Source organism: Olea europaea, unplaced genomic scaffold (genome assembly GCF_002742605.1).
Source record: "Olea europaea var. sylvestris unplaced genomic scaffold, O_europaea_v1 scaffold1932, whole genome shotgun sequence".
Taxonomy (NCBI): Eukaryota; Viridiplantae; Streptophyta; class Magnoliopsida; order Lamiales; family Oleaceae; genus Olea; species Olea europaea.
The window spans coordinates 123,574-140,376 of record NW_019237150.1 but is presented as its reverse complement, the minus strand read 5'-3'; the positions used below and the strand labels follow the sequence as shown (position 1 = coordinate 140,376).

The 16,803-nt window shown below is 34.7% G+C and overlaps 3 protein-coding genes and 1 pseudogene across 4 annotated transcripts; 2 read left to right on the top strand and 2 right to left on the bottom strand.

Annotated features, from left to right (window-relative positions):
- The first annotated feature begins 454 nt into the window (after window positions 1-454).
- On the top strand, window positions 455-3,495 carry LOC111379121 (protein translation factor SUI1 homolog). The gene is made up of 3 exons (XM_023002456.1): window positions 455-603; window positions 2,351-2,438; window positions 2,783-3,495. Exons 2-3 carry the CDS (start codon window positions 2,402-2,404, stop codon window positions 3,085-3,087), a joined length of 342 nt encoding a protein of 113 aa, XP_022858224.1. The 5' UTR covers window positions 455-603; window positions 2,351-2,401; the 3' UTR covers window positions 3,088-3,495.
- Window positions 3,496-5,429: 1,934 nt separating this feature from the next.
- LOC111379120 (early nodulin-like protein 3) lies at window positions 5,430-7,433 on the top strand. 2 transcript variants are annotated; one of them, XM_023002453.1, is made up of 2 exons: window positions 5,430-6,462; window positions 6,796-7,433. In XM_023002453.1, exons 1-2 carry the CDS (start codon window positions 6,255-6,257, stop codon window positions 7,242-7,244), a joined length of 657 nt encoding a protein of 218 aa, XP_022858221.1. In that variant the 5' UTR covers window positions 5,430-6,254; the 3' UTR covers window positions 7,245-7,433. The 2 variants fall into 2 exon arrangements, with proteins under 2 accessions (XP_022858221.1, XP_022858223.1); XM_023002455.1 differs by lacking the exon at window positions 5,430-6,462 and adding an exon at window positions 6,469-6,601.
- A 417-nt stretch (window positions 7,434-7,850) lies between these two features.
- On the bottom strand, window positions 7,851-8,565 carry LOC111379119 (protein disulfide isomerase-like 5-4). The gene is made up of 3 exons (XM_023002452.1): window positions 8,422-8,565; window positions 8,187-8,261; window positions 7,851-8,071 (listed from the first exon to the last, which is right to left on the bottom strand). Exons 1-3 carry the CDS (start codon window positions 8,533-8,535, stop codon window positions 7,988-7,990), a joined length of 273 nt encoding a protein of 90 aa, XP_022858220.1. The 5' UTR covers window positions 8,536-8,565; the 3' UTR covers window positions 7,851-7,987.
- Window positions 8,566-8,653: 88 nt separating this feature from the next.
- The window catches only part of LOC111379106, a 13,085-nt pseudogene continuing 4,935 nt past the window's right edge, over window positions 8,654-16,803 (bottom strand).

Here is a 16,803-nt window from a genome sequence, read left to right as displayed (position 1 = left end):
AAGGGATAACAACGAAAATACTTTATTTTTTTCTCATGTCTCATAAAGAATAAAGTGATTGAATTCGTCTAGAGTCTAGATTCAACCTATATCAATACATAGGTTGGTCTGTCATATCGACATGCCGTGTTAATTATTAATTAAGGACCACAATTCATGAAAATAGATCCAATTGATCATTTGTTATTGAAAAAAACAAAAACAAAAAAAACAGAGAAGCTATAAAAGGCAAAATATTTTGAATTGATCCAATCCATATCCACACACACTGCGACGTGAACGTAATAATTTAGCCACGTTGGCTGTAGGCCTGGCGCTTCGTCGTAAAACATACGCAGAGTATCTATTGTCTACTTCCGTAAAAAATAAATCCCGCGTACACCCGCTCTGGATCATCGCCACGTACCCTCCTCAATTATCCACAATCCATATTAGAAAACCCTAATCTCGATTCTTTATAACCTCAATTTGAACGCTTGGGATCTTTCTTTTCTACCCAAGCACTGACTTCTGTCAATCTCTGCTCGGGGCTTCTCCGAATTTGGGGTTCGGTTCTTTAATTGCATACCTCAATTTCTTGCCAAACCCTGGTCTTCGGATCAAGTAAGTGCTAGATCCCAGTTGCTCTTTTTAATTGGACGATCCTTTCAGATCCGATTCGATTACTGCACGGTGGTTTTATCTGATGGTGTTGGTTTTTCCTTTTTGACTTTGTTTTGTGCATTTTGATTGTTTGTTTGGGATTAATATTGTTAATTGGCTTATTTGTTTATGATTAAATAGTTCTGCATGCTATAAAGAATTGGATTTTCTTTCTTTGTGTTTTTCTGTTTTTATTTGTTCGAATAGATCCGAACGTGTTTTGGGTTCCTCAATTTTTTTTTTCCTTTAGATGATGAAGGTCTTAATCTTTGATAAACTCCTTGGGATTATTTCTATATATATTGGTTGATTGAATTGTTATTCATACTATAAATAACTGAAATTTCTATTGTTTGTGCTTTCCTGATCAAGGTGAGGTTTCGGTTCCTTTTTTTTGCCCCCCTCTCTTACTGGAAGTCTTGGTCCCTTCGTGAACTCTCTGTTTCTCTATGGTATAATCTGGAGGGGTTCATTTTTTCTTAAGACTTAGCTTATCTTTTAAGCTTTCAGAATTGCTCATACCGAACAATATAGAAGGCCAGTTTGCTATATATTTACGGAGTTTCATGCTGAATTCTGCTGGTGTTATAGTTTCTGTATTTTTTTATTTTTTAAATCATGGCTTGGAATAATGATATCTTTTCCTGTATTCTTATTATTAAATGAAGAACTACTGCATCTTTAACTCTAACTATCAAATATTGTCTTATTTGGTTTATTAATTTTGTGTACTATTAATTATAATGTCAAATGTTAGTCAGTGAGAATGGGTGAAGCATTTAGTTTGGTTCTTGAGTGGTGGGGTGTGGTGGGTATAATTTGTGCATGCCAGTAAAATTTGTGATGTTCATTGGTTGCATTGGAGAATTGCAATTGCACTGCACCTCCATTATGATCTGCGTTTCTTGTAAATGCCAATCTATGTATAGATGAGTTATCTGTGACTTACCTTAATTTTTTATATTTCAAATAAGATCAGAAAGTGAGATTTACTGTAGTTGTTTAGTGACTGTTGGTGTAGGAAGTTAGGGACTTGCTGGAATTCTGTGCCTTTAATTTTGTGCCCATTAGGGAGTGTAATTAGGCAATGTCGGAAAACTAGATATATAGGCAAAAGTTGATTATTAGTTCCCTTTTTGCATTAAGCAGCGCTTGGAAAATCTTGGGACTATCTGGACTTGTCCCTCTATCTAATGACAATTTAGCCTGTGTTCTTCACCTTCAGTTCTGAAGCATGCTTCACTATGCCCCTGTTTGGGCTCGTTAAAAAGGTATTTTAGAATAGTAATTTTTGGAGAATGTGTTGTTAAAAAATAAGAAAAAGTTTTGGATTTATGTGTAATAATATTTTATTGGAGAATGAGCAATTGAAAAGATGAGCAGGAGCCCAAACAGGGGCTATATGTTGTCCTCAATTTAATGCTATAATTCTAGGAACATTTTTATGAATGTGCACTAAAGTCTAAAATTAAGAAATGAGAGAAGATTGTGGCAGTTATGCATTTCCTCCCAAGTTAGAATTGGAGACCTTTGTGTGTTTTTCAAGCTGACCATTTTTACGATTTCTTTTTTAATTGTTTTTCAGATTATTCTTTCTCCTTTCATCAAGGCTTTAAAATGTAGCTTGGCAAATCTCCTTTTGTCTATGACCATATAATCTGGTTTGAACTGATAGTTGATAATTATTATTTTTTGTTTCTTTATCCAGATCTCAGCTGCTTTTAGGGTTACACAGCATTTGATACAACAGCCAACTTTCATGTCTGATTTTGACATCCAAACTCCAACTGCATTTGGTATGCTGCTTTGTTTTTATCTGAAATATTCTTCTTTATTGATATCCAGACTCTTAATGCTTTTGGGTTGCCATTCTTTTATTCCCTTTGTCTCCTAGAATAGTTATCTGGTCTTCTCATTTTGAATCCTACCTGATGTATAAAAATTATTTGCACGTTAAGTTTACACAATGAGAATATAAGAAGTTGTACAGGTAGAAATAAGTCTGCAGAAGTGACTGTTCCTACTCCCTATTGGGCCAATGGCCTTTTTAGATGTCAGGAATGTAGAATGGAATTACTTCCATCTTGCTTGCAAATGACTAATTTGGGTTTTTATTTATTTATTATTTCTTTGTACGAAGATCCTTTTGCTGATGCAAATGCTGAGAACTCTGATGCTGGGTCAAAAGACTATGTCCACATTCGCGTACAGCAGCGGAATGGTAGGAAAAGCCTGACTACTGTGCAGGGTTTGAAGAAGGAATTCAGCTATAATAAAATACTCAAGGACCTTAAGAAAGAGTTTTGCTGCAATGGTACTGTAGTTCAGGACCCAGAACTAGGCCAGGTTATTCAGCTTCAAGGTGATCAGCGGAAGAACGTCTCAGCCTTTCTTGTTCAGGCTGGGATCGTGAAAAAGGAGCATATCAAAATTCATGGTTTTTGAGCCGTGTCATCTGTTTCTTCCCCAGGAGCCATCAAATTGCTTGTTAGTGCTGAAGGTGTTATGATTTTGAGTTTGCGTTGCAGTATTCTTGTGCTTGTATGATATATATACACACTTCATTTCCAGTACATCTTAGTTCCTAGTATTGTCATGTTATCTTAATAGAATGTTTGTCCATGTTAGTGGACATGCGAAATTATGACATTCGGGATGTGATCTTCATCTATTATCTTCATTTCTTCATCCCTTCCCCAGGCATCCATCGTTCACATGATACGTGGGTTGCTATGAAGATGGTGTTGATTGATTTACCTAGTGTGTTTGTTTCTGGGAATATGCAGATAATATGATTGTAATGAAGGCACACTGTTCTTTTGGATTTTATATATTATAAGCTATTATGAACTATATGGATTATCCGTCTACAAGCATCGCTGGATATACTCGGGTCTCTTTTTATACATTCCATTGCTCGTAAATGTGATTGTTCTGTGCTTTGTAAGATGGCTGTTTCACCCTCGTGCTGATATCCCGCCTTCCTCTTGCTGAGATTAACTGTGGATCTGTGATCGAGCGAATTTGAGCTTTTATCACGATTACACGGTGCATCAGGATTTATTGGCGGCGGGCTTCTTAACTGATACGGTAACACTTCTTTATTGTGGGGGAGCGGTTGAAAACCATTTATTTACAGATTTGCTTCAATAAGCCACGAGCTTTAGTTTTCTTCTCAAGTCATGTCTGTTTAGAATTAACTCTTGACTACCAAAACATGTTAAGAATGCGTCCAGGGTTGTCAATTAAGTTTTAATCATTTGTGATCTTCATTTCATGCTCTTAAGTCGAATGTCTAAATCTTATAATCATGTTCGGCTGGACTGACTTGTCTTGTTTAATTATAAGTGTGTTGTACACACTTATTTAGGCATCAAAACATGGACAATTGATAGTAATTATGTTGGAATATGGCATAATTTTGTATAAATTATGTTTTGTAGGACAACATTGATGAATGTGGCGAAAAATTATGAGAAAATGATCTAAATGAGAGAGAATCAAAATTTAGGAACCAAAGTTTAAATAATGAAAGATGATCGGGGAGCAGAAACGAGGATATCAAAGAATTAGGGACTGATTTGATGAAGACATGGACTGTTGGAAGAACAAGAAATAAGAAAAGAGGTCAAGAGATGAGAAAACGAAGTTAAAAGACTAAAATGTAACTTTTGGAAAGTTAACACTACCATGCAGTTGCGTGGTACTTTCATGCGGTCGCATACATGGTTTCAACAACTTTGAGGGCCAAATTCCTTTTTTAACTATTCTACAGCATTGATTTGTACTATGCTATAGAAAAGTCCGATTTCCTTAATTGATTAAAATTCTTATGGAAACTAATTTTAGAAAGTGTATTAAAACTCTAAGGCCGTCCCTAAACATTCATCACACATTCTAATATATTTCGGAGGATTTTGAGAGCATAGGAGGAAGCAAGAAACACGAAGATTCAAATCAATAATTAATGAGGTGATGTTTCTTCAATATTCTTTTTGTTTTCTTATTTACACCATGCTAACATAGATTTTTATGTACTAAGAGTACGATGAACCATGTAGTATGAGTTTTTAATCTTGAGTTTTACTTGTTTGATATTAAAAACACATTTTTGAGTATTAAATGGTTTGTATGAATTTCTCGTCTCTCTGATTATTATGCAGGGTAATTGTGTAAATATGATGGCTTATTTTATGCCATCGAAAGAAGAAAAATAGTCTCGACATGATATAAATCATCATAGGGTCCGATAGGAAATAGAATTATACCTCTATGCTCTATATAAATCTTTAAGTATTTATAAAAATTAATGCATTCTTGTATATTTGCATCCGTAATAGAGATATAATCGGGTTATATATGATAATAGATTTTACAGCACTCGAGAGAGATTGTTAAATATAATAGGAATATTGATTATTCAATATTCAATTGTGTTTTCAAAGTGTAAAACTAAGGTTAAAAAAGATTATTATATGGGAATTCACGATCCTAGTATGTTTGTTATTCATTAAAGATATTAACTTGCATTTAAACACTACTTGCATCTAATTTAGTTTATTCATTCATAATTGTATACGTAATTTATTTTAATTATAATTTCATCACAACAAACACATTCAACTAAATCAATCATTGTGAGACAATACTTGGACTCACAATCCACTTTATTACTTGTTAATGAATCGTACATGCGGTGATTTAAATTGAAATATATTTTCGCATAACATCTAATATGATTTTCGTAGTTATATTTTGTACTAATATTACTTAACGTTTCTAGATAGGAAGTTTTTACTTCGTGAAAAATCAAATAAGCCCTCGAGTAGTACTTATAATAATGCTTTTAACATCTTTTAATACTTTCTGTTCTAATCTAACTCAACACTAGTATTTCGAATTTTTCAACCTTTCATCTTTCTGTACATCTATATCATGATATGTCTTTGATTGTTCCTTGATTCTTGTCAAGAGACTAGAATCATATGCATCGGACAGGAAAAGTTTGGAGAAGTATTGATTCCGAAAAGTCCGGCTATGAACTTCCAGTCAGCATCAATAGATTATCGTTAGAGAAAGGCAAAGGAGGTCATCTTTTATTTCTGTCAGCGTGCTCAATAACGTAATAATAACAAGAAACGGAGACTGATTGTAAATTTGGAGCCAACTGCATGCATTCTTCTGTTTATTTACCGCTCCTTGCTTACAAATTTCGAGTGCTGCTTAAGAATTGGACAAACTAGTGCTTCTAATTGGATAAATACTTCTCTTGATATTCTTTTAATGCCATTACCCTATTGCAAGATTTGTAAATTCTAGACATGATCAAAAGCAAAGTATAAACTGAGGGAAAAGGTTTACTGAAAAGGCCAGAAAAAGCTCAAGGGCTCATCCCCTTATGCTTTGCACTGTAAGCGAAGAAACCTCAAGAGGAGGAGAAGAATAACAAAAAGAAGCAGAAGCTTCAATTCCACAGTTAAGGCCGTACAAACTTCACCTATAAATACTCTTTACATCCACAATTGTCTTCATCCCAGTAGCTTCATTTGAATCCAATCCTTCAGATTTTGACACGACAACTAATTTATTAGTCCATTGGTCGATTTTCATCAATGGCTCCAACTGTTGTTCTAAGATCAAACGGAAAAGCCCTTCATGTATTGGGAGTTCTTAGTGTTTTGTTACTGATTCAAAGAGGTAATGCTTTTGAATTCAGGGTTGGAGGTCCCAGGGGCAGTTGGACAGTCCCTAATGATCCAAATTCAGCCAGTTACAATCAGTGGGCAGAGATGAACCGGTTTCAGATTGGTGACACCCTATGTAAGTGATGGTTTTATCTCCATTTTTCATTTAGCTAACTAGCTACCCACCAGCAACATTTGGATTTTTTCCCTTCGAATTTGTGGAGCCTACTATACACTTCTGTCCACTACTATGGACGAACGACGACTTCTTAGAGGTTTGTTTTCTGTGACACACTTAGTTAGAGGCGTGAGACTATTATTGTAATCTTGTAACTCAAATTGAGGATGAATCACTATAATACAGCGTGTTTGCTAGTGTTTGTTCGGGATTTCCTTTTTAACTTATTTTGCTTTCGTAATCCTTCACATTTCTATCTTCTGACTTTCATAATTCTTTTGGAAATTGCAGTGTTTGTTTATCCTACTGATAGAGACTCTGTATTACAAGTAACTATGGATGACCACACAAATTGCAATACAGCATCCCCTATTGCAAAATTTTCTGATGGTCACACAGTGTTCAAGTTTGATCAATCAGGACCATATTACTTCATAAGTGGAGTGGCTGAAAACTGTCACAAGAATGAAAAACTGATAGTGGTTGTAATGGCAGATAGAAGCGACCGTTCCAAGCAAACAGTGCCAACTTCATCTCCTCCTTCACCATCAGCTGAGGTACCGGCCCCGTCTCCACCACCTAACTTTGAAGATTCTCCGCCTACCGGGGTGGACTTAAACCCCGTCCCGGCACCCGGTCAGGAGTCTCCGACGAATAATGGTGGTGCTTCAATTGACATGAGTGTGATTGGCTCCATTGGAACTTTTCTTGGTTCATTTATCCTTCTTTTAGTTTCTTGATGTGCACTTGGAATTGAAAATGGTTTCTTTTTATTTTTATTTTTTCTTACGTTAATGAATCTTCTTGTTTGTATTGATTATATACGGTTGAGAAATTAGTCCCGTGGAAACCTGGTACTGGCCAGTGCCATATTTGTGTATAATCTTCAGTGTATAAAAGAAAATAAATTGTCTAATTTTCTTGGATTATATTTTATACATAGTTATTGCATATATGTTTGTCATTAAAGAAGTAATAAAGCTCTTCTAAAAACCTGGGAAAAATATTCAAATGCTCGCAGATAATTTTCCTGGTTCACGGATTTAACATCTTTGAAACAAATAAATTTACCTCATCTCTAACAATTTAAACTTATAGATGAAATGATTCAACTGATATAAGGCCAACAAAAGGCCCAAGGTCAAGTCTTGTTGCCACCTATTTAATCGTGTCCACCTTCAAATATGCACAATAATGGCTAATTATTTCGATTGGCTGATATATTGTATAAAATTTAGTTTTAATAACATCAAATCAACAAGAATTATTTACTTAAACATAAACAGACCTCATATTTATTTTTAATTTCTAAAGAATTGTAGAGTGAAATGACTGGAGCAAACAAAAGAAGCAAGAACAACTAAAATATATAGTAGTTTTTCTCATACTTCCATTGTAGAACTTTGAATAGCAAAATACACACTGATCAACTTCATTTAATACAGCATCTCAAATACAGGATGTTTACAGAACTTGACTTTGTTTATACTCCAACTAATTCTGACTCTCTGTCAGAAGCTTTCGCTCTCATCATGTTGTACATAATTACATGTAATATCCCAACAACCTGAAAGAATGAAAAATGTCGTCTGTCTTGGCTAATATGAAATTGGAACAATAGAAAATTTCTTAATAAAGGCAGAAATGAAATAGAAGTAGAAGTAAAGGGAAACAGAACAAACCGTAGTAACAATTCCAATTATAGCACGAACATTTCTAAAAAAGCGCGAAGAGGACTTCGATTGGTTTATGAAGACCTGATTAGGAAAGAAAGATTTGAAACATATCGGACAAAACGGTGTAAGGCAAGCACGCATGTCATGTTTGGCACTTGGCAAGGAGGATTGTGTAATAATGGACATTATTAAAGAAGAAACACAGGATGCAGCTGCATACAAATATGCACTTAATAAATACCTTCATTTGCGATGGCTCAAAATGAAATTTTGCAACTGGGAAATCAAGACTGTGAACCAAACTACTTCGAGTTGTGTACTCGTATTCCATGAATAATTTATGGGATCTTGTCATAACCTCAGTTTTCACAACTTGGAGATAATGCTCGATCTGCAAACAATGCAATTTATACAAAGATTTATTACAAGATCATAATGAAGCAAATCTTAGAAACTTAAATACGTTAATTATTTCAGCAAATAAATACCTTCATTTGCGATGGCTCAAAATGAAATTTTGCAACTGGGAAATCAAGACTGTGAACCAAACTACTTCGAGTTGTGTACTCGTATTCCATGAATAATTTATGGGATCTTGTCATAACCTCAGTTTTCACAACTTGGAGATAATGCTCGATCTGCAAACAATGCAATTTATACAAAGATTTATTACAAGATCATAATGAAGCAAATCTTAGAAACTTAAATACGTTAATTATTTCAGCAGCATGAACATTCATCAAATGGAGTAACTTCTTAACATGAAATAGAAATTATCTAGTTTCTTAGATATTAAACTAAGCATCTCCTTTCCCATTCCAATTTATAGAGAGTACAAGTCTATTAACTTGAAAGTGAACCGGGTAAATGGGGAAAAAATGGGGGATCAGAATATCTTGATGCAGTGCAATCAAAATTGCAAGTGTAGGTGGATGCTGAAACAGAAAGAATAAAGAATGTGATGATGGTTTAATTTATGCCGACTGACTTAATCATAATTAATTTTCTTAATACTTATAATTATAGTATGTGTTATGGACAAAAATATTGCTGTGTACTAAAGATGGAGTGGACTTAATTTATTTTATTGTATGAGGCTTATGCTTTTCCCTTTCTCATAATGTTTTAGTCAGTCCATTGAATCAAGTAATTCTTGATTGTTGTGGACTTTAAACAGCAAGCTTAGGACATCTTTGATTGTTGTATAAATATAACATTTTCTTGCAAGGCCACGCCTATTCTACTGCATAAGTAAACCATAATGCCTAATGAGATTAGAGAGAACACTTTGGACGCGTCTTATTAATCTCCCTGTTCACATAATTATCTCTCTGAATTTGTGCAGTAGGAGTCACTGACATAAAGTTAACGAACATCATGAGATGTGCGGTTTTCAAACTTTACACAAGCTACAATAGGAAAATAGATTAATGATCTGAGGAGATGTTGATGTTATTAGCTATAGATCATTCTCTTTAATTATTATTGAGTTATAACACTATTTTCAACATATGAATAAGGCACGGAAGGGTAAAGAGACACGAAACTTACAGTGATATTTGCATATGAATCACTTGGATTACTGATATATGACTTGCCATTCAACCTCGACCAGTCATGGCTTCCACCAATATATGGCAACATTCGTGTCATGTCTATCATTACCCTCCGAGAGTTCTTTTTACCAAAAGAAAAATGGGAAATAACGTGTGACATGTTCAATTGCGAAGCATCAAAAGAATGAGAAGCTGAACTAGCTGATATGATAAGATTTCCAGGGACCTGCAAAGTACGTGGCATTCTAAAGATCATATATTAAGCATAAAAAAAAGTTATATGGATATTTTTTCAAAGATGGGGATCATGCATGTACACTGCACTTCGAAGGAACACATCTCAAGATAACGCAAATGTTACCTTCTTCACATCCAATGAACCCTCAATTCTACATCCTCCAGTTAAAAGTGCAGGCTTTTTTGCATCATCTTTGGTTTTGGCAGGCAAGCTATCTGAAGCAACCTTTTGCAACTGCAAAGAAACGGGTGCAACCAAATTCTCCATTGCCTGTAAGGATCAAACTCCTTTCACAGTCTTATAAAAGGCTAAAAATTAAGGTCCAATTATATTCAACAGATGTTCACTTCCTACTCCCTATCTATTTCCTTATTTCATAATTTTGTAATACCTTTCAAAATAATTTCTCAAGAAGTAGGCACATGCTGACCTTAACTAGGCTATTTGTATCTCGATCTCCATAATATGATTCATGACATTGGTGCCAACCATTATCATCACATTCATCTCTGTCAAAAATAGCATCAATAAAAGTGGTGAATTGAATTACAATTATGAGATATAAGCTGACTACAGGCAAAACATGCAAAATGAATTTGTAAAAAGGGACCATATAAATTTGTATTATACCCATAGTAGAAACAGATATAAATAGTGACTCGTAAAAGGTGTCGTTGTTTGAAACATTACAAGAACTCAATTGATAAAATTTCATCTCCAAGGCATGCAAATTATCACTCTCCTTGAGAACACGCTAATGCGCAAACAGGTTTCCAGCAAATCTTAGGATATAATGGAGTCGAGATACAATGTTAACTATCAACGGAAAAGAGATATATTTACAGTAAGAGATATAAGCTGACAGCAGTCAAATGCTTCTTTTTTCGACGGAAAAGAGTAAATCTCAGAATGAATGTAAAAGGCAGATCCAGCTGCTAATGGGTAACCAGATAAATCAAGAATTTATCCCTTTTTCCTGTGCCCAGGAGGTTTGGGGGTTACAGTTATGCAATATGATATGGTATCAAGTTCCAATGATTGTGACTTTGATAAAGAGACACACACAGAAAGTGCAAGTCCAAAAGTAAAGCAAATTTTCAGCTTGATTTCACCTCATGCCCCTTTAAAGTCAGGCAAATGCTTAATTTTATATGTATATATCTATAATTGAGCAAAGTAAACGATGATAGACATTCCTCAAGTACGCATCAAATCTGAAAGCCTTGCAGAAAGCTTTTATTAAGGAACGACAAAAAAATCAATTACCTATCACTTCCATTGCGGAAGATGCGGATAGATGGATACCCATTTATGTGATGCCTGAACATTCATTAGAAATAAACAATTAAGGAAGAAAAGATATGTTATGCGATCAAATTATCAAAAGATGGCCAACATAAATAAATTCCTGAAATTATACTGCACACAATCCAAATTCATGACCAATGGTACAGCATCCCCAAGGGCTAGGCATACTTTTTACACGTCAGTGGAATCTTTATGCTCAAAACCCTGATTCAAGTAGTCATTCATTTGGGACCTCTCTAGGTTTGATACCAATAATGGCAGTCGTTTCAGTATGTTAAGGATATATTTGTATCCACGATTGAAAATTCATAATCTTCCCTCCCACAAAATATTTGGAAAGAATACTTCATACCAAAATTAGAACATAGTGAACAACAATCGGACTGGAAACATTACACTTTTACAGTAGACGTATTGCGTAAATAGGAAAATATTTATCAGTTATCCTGCTGGATGATAGTATATTATGCAGGCAAAAGCTTTATCTAGAAGTACCTTCTACATAACTCCGTTTCTACAGTGCAATCAACCATTCCCATAAGAATTCGACCGTCAATTTCTGGGTCATATCTGGAAACAAAGTTGTACATAAGCTTTGAAATGGAATGATATCATAATGATAGTGTCCAACTTCCATTCAAGAAAGCATAAAAAATTAAAAGATTTGGTTTGACCTTTCTCTTATAGTTTTGGCTGCTTTCGCCCATGAAGGTTCCTGAACAAACATGGGATAGAAGTGTTAGATAATCTACAGCTCCTCAGTATTCTCATTCATACCCAAAATGAATATTAAAAATGGATGGAAATTGAGAAATCAATTCAAAGCCTGTTAACGTTCGTAAGGATTCAGAATACCAGGCGCTGGCTCCAATAGCACCAAGGTGCATAGAATTTTACTACCAAAATAGGATGCCTGCCAAATATATATTTTGAACAGATTATCAACCTGCTATGTGAGAAAAGGCAATGCAAAATAGAGATTTTGAAGTCATGTAAGATGAACATACTGAAGTGAAATTTTGTCGAAGTTATGTGCGTTGAGTGAAGGAGAAACTTGCTCATCGTAATTAATTCCTTCAGCTAAGTGAAACTCGGAGCCAGTAGGCTTTAAATTTGAATCTATGGGGGTACTTGTGAACCACTTTATTTATGTCCAACGTATTCTGCGAAAAGAGGGCAAAAATTCAATTACATACAAAATGCATATATAACCTAAGAATAAAATATGACAAATAACATTGCAGAAACATATTAGTTAAGGACAAATTTCTTGTTTTCCTCTACAGATATACAAGAAAGAGAATTTGTTCAAGAAACAAATGTTTGAGGGGATTTATTATGGCCCTCAAGAACATAACTTTATCACATACTTTAAGAAACATACTGTTTTTGGGTTTTATTATTTTGGACTTTTAAATTTGGGTTTGTATTTGGGCCTAACCCAAGCCCATAACTTTTATCCATAAGTGATGTATTTGAAGTGAAAGACAGATAAGATGAAAAATTAACAGGCTTTAGTGCCCTATCTCACATGCCCCTCTTGGTACTTTCTTCTTCCTTTCTTTTACTTTTCTTCGCTTCTTCCTCTTCCTTTACATGTCTTCTAGGTCCTCCTCTTCTTCTGTATCTATTCTATTTCTTCTGTTGCAACTCAATCTATTCTACATCAAAGTGGTATCGGAGCTAAACTTGATGGAAATACATCGACTCCTATAGCCACTGCTCTATTTGCTATAACTTCCACCAAGATTATGTGAAGAGAATAAACTAAACAATATACCCATACACACAGCCCCTGCAATTCCCCCAACAGTGTCACCAAAGGTCTGTTATATATATATATATATATATATATACACACACACACACACACCCCAAAGCACACTCCAAACGCTGTCGCACCTTCCCTGTCACCGTTTGCCCTTATCACACACCTAGTTACCTGCAATTGTACCACCACTTAACCAATACAACCTCTAACAACTTCTACCCCCACTATAATCTTCACCAATCGAGCAGCCCACCTCTTGCTGACGCTGATTTCCACAGAAATCAACAGCCTAGTATCTGCAGACACGATCCACTTCGTAGTCTTGGGCTTCCATTGTTAATATTTGCATTTGGGCTCAGTTATTGTCATGTTTTCTTTATATGTAAATTAGCTTGATTTTGTAAGTAAAAAAAATTAAATTAAATTAAATTTAAAAAAAAAGGGGAACAAAAGAAAAGAGAAAAGTGAAAAAAAAAAAGTGAAAAAAATGTATTTTCTAACATCGTTTTGCAAGTACCTCTTTTTATTATGATTGATTTGGCATAGCTACTTCAACGAGCGAAAGAAAAGTTACTGTTTTTATTTATTATTGGTTTATATTACTGTTTCGTTTTAAAATTGCATCAATATTTTTGTATGCTACTGTTATTTCAGTTTTACCTAAACTCACGTAATTGGACCCATTAATTCTGTTAAATTCCACTTTCATCTTACTTAATTTACATGATTAGGTTTTGACCAGTATTTGACTCTTGCTTAGCTATTTTACATATACTAGCAACATTAGCATGCCGTATTTGGATTTTTTTAATCCCAAAATTTAAATTTTAAAAAAATGGGCTCAAGTTGTTATTTTTCATTGCATGAACTTATTGATCATTGATCTCTCTATTGCACGTTATTTAGCCGCTAGTCCAGTGCATGCATAGTGGTCGACTAGTCGTCTTGTCACTTCTAGTTTCAATACCTATACATGGACCATTCACAATTTGATGCACTCTCCCAACAAATAGCGGCTATCCAAAACAGATGACTGCTACTCTTGAAGAGAGTAAGGCCCTCTCCACTAATTTGAACAATTTTAAGCAAATCCTTCATTCGATTGACGTTGATAATTATGAAGTATCCCATAATAGACATTATTGTCATTGATGAGGAGATCAAAAATATTTTCGACACGATCGTAGTGATAGGGATCAAGTTCATGGGTGAGAACAAGCCTATGACCATCACAGTACTCATTCCCTTCCTCGTCATAAGGAGAGTTTCTTCAAAGACATTAAATTAGACAATCTTATTTTTTATGATTGCTTAGATTTTGAAGTTTTTACTCAATGGATTGCCCTTAAACAAGGAAATCGGTTAGTGAATGAATATATTGCTCAATTTAAGGAATTTCGAATGAAATGTCATCTCATTGAGGATGAGACCCGACTTTGAGTAGGTTTGTACGAGTTCTAAGAGATGAACTTAGGCGTGAGCTTTTCCTTCGAGGCTTCACTACTCTTGATCATGCTTACTCTTTAACCCAAGATCATGAGTTATTTATTAGTACTCCATATGAAAATCGCGATCACCATTACCCTCCAATCTCGTAATTTTACCTCCTCTTAAGTCTATCAAAAGACATTTCCCATCTAATGGTCCTCCTGTGTTGGAAAATAAGGGTAAAATTTCTGAAATTCCAAGGGCTTCTTCTCACTTGCAGTACTTCAACTGCAAGAACTTTGTTCACATCTCTTCTGAATGTCCTAGTCAAGCTTTAGTCACTGAAGAACGAAAGATTATAATAGATGAGTGATTAGAAGATCAAATATATGAACTTAAACTTGAACAATTTGATGACTTGGATGATAGTGAGAACACCTCCTTATATAGCATTTGGACTTTTCCTATAAATCTAGGTATTGTAGCCCTTGTTCCCGATACCTCTCAGTCAAATGTTGTGTATCATACTCTTATACAGTCCAAAGGTACTCATGATTTGTGTAATCATGCCATTTTCAAGGATGTTCTTGGGAATTGGAATTTGATCCTCCCAAAAGTGTAAATTACATATAACAACTTTGTGAATCGGTCTATAAATATGAGTTCCTTTAAAGTCATTCATGATTATGAACCTAGGAAAACTTTAGATCTTATTATCCCCATGTCCCTACATGCTAAGGTGTCAATGTCGGTTGAGGTAGTTGTATCACATTTTCATAACTTGAATATTGAGATCAATAAACAACTTGCAGCAAGTAATGCATTATGTAAACTTCAAGATGATTTGCATAAACGAAATTTTGAATCTAATATTAGGGATTATGTTATATTTCAAGCTTATAGTGCTGGTCTTTTTAAAATTCTAAAGCATGTTGGCCCAAACACGTATATCAATGATCTTTCATCACATTATGACCACCACCCTATGTTAATTGTTAAAGACTTCGTTGCTTACAATTGTTGTTTTAACCCTTTTGATGATCCTTTTCTATCTCTACATTGGAGCTTCAACACTGAATCTTTTGTTATATCTTTTCGAATACCATCTGTCGCAGCACACAAAGATAAAATTTATATTATTTTAGATGAACAAATTGTGTTGATCGATGATGGAAAGATTCAGTACTTTTTTGTTCGTTGGGTGAATCGATCTTCAGCAGAGTGATCCTAATTCGGTGGAGCTTTATAGGAGTCAACAAGATTGTATTTTACCCAGTTCACCTTAGTCAAATCATATTCTAGGGGATAATTTGCAGCTGAGAATATCGTCATTTATTGAGTTTCGATATTTGGTTCGTCAGAAAAATCGTCCCCCTTGACTTGATTTAGAACATTGTGGATATCAGATCGACTACAGCCTTTTGCGTTTTGTCCACTCGACAAAGTCGAGTTTTCCTCCCACCACGGGGAATTGATGAGGACATCTATTTGATTACTTTTGTGTTTTATTATTTTGGACTTTTAAATTTGGGTTTGTATTTGGGCTTGACCCAAGCCCATAACTTTTATCTATAAGTGGTGTATTTGAAGTGAAAGAAAAAGGAAGACAAGATGGAAAATTAACAGGCTTTACTGCCCTCTCTCACGTGCTCTTCTCTCTGGTACTTCCTTCTTCCTTTCTTTTACTTTTCTTCTGTGCTTCTTCCTCTTCCTTTCCTTGTCTTCTGTTGCAATTCTGTTGTCTTCTCTGTCCTCTCCTTCTTCTTCTGCATCTATTCTATTTCTTCTGTTGAAACTCAATCCATTCTACATCACATACAATCCCCTCCTAATTCTTAAAGTATAATAACAGGCAATTGTTGAATATTAAAGTCACAATTGTTGACTCCAATAATTATTGTTGAAACTTCATGAAGAAGTTTTCAAGTTGCAAGTGACCAACTTGAATTTGAATTCCTTTCCACCAATCACAACTTGGAAGTGGCAAAATTGAAGTGAAACTCTCCTAGCCACCATATTTGACTATTTAAGAAGAAAATTTCTATTGAAATTCTTCTTGTTTTCATGTAGATACTTCCATTAAGGAGGTTAACAATTTCTATAAATAGAGGTAGATGTGGGGAGAGAGAATGCAAGCAACTTGAGAGGAATTAGAGAGTAGAGAGAAAAAAAATATATTAGTTTCTCCTAAGTATTACCTCCTTGTATTCTCATATTACAAGAGAGATTAATTGTTGTTATCTCCTTGTATTTAGAGAGTGTTGTAATTCTCCTACTATAGTGAAATCCTCCTATACTTGCCCGTGGACGTAGCCTAAATTG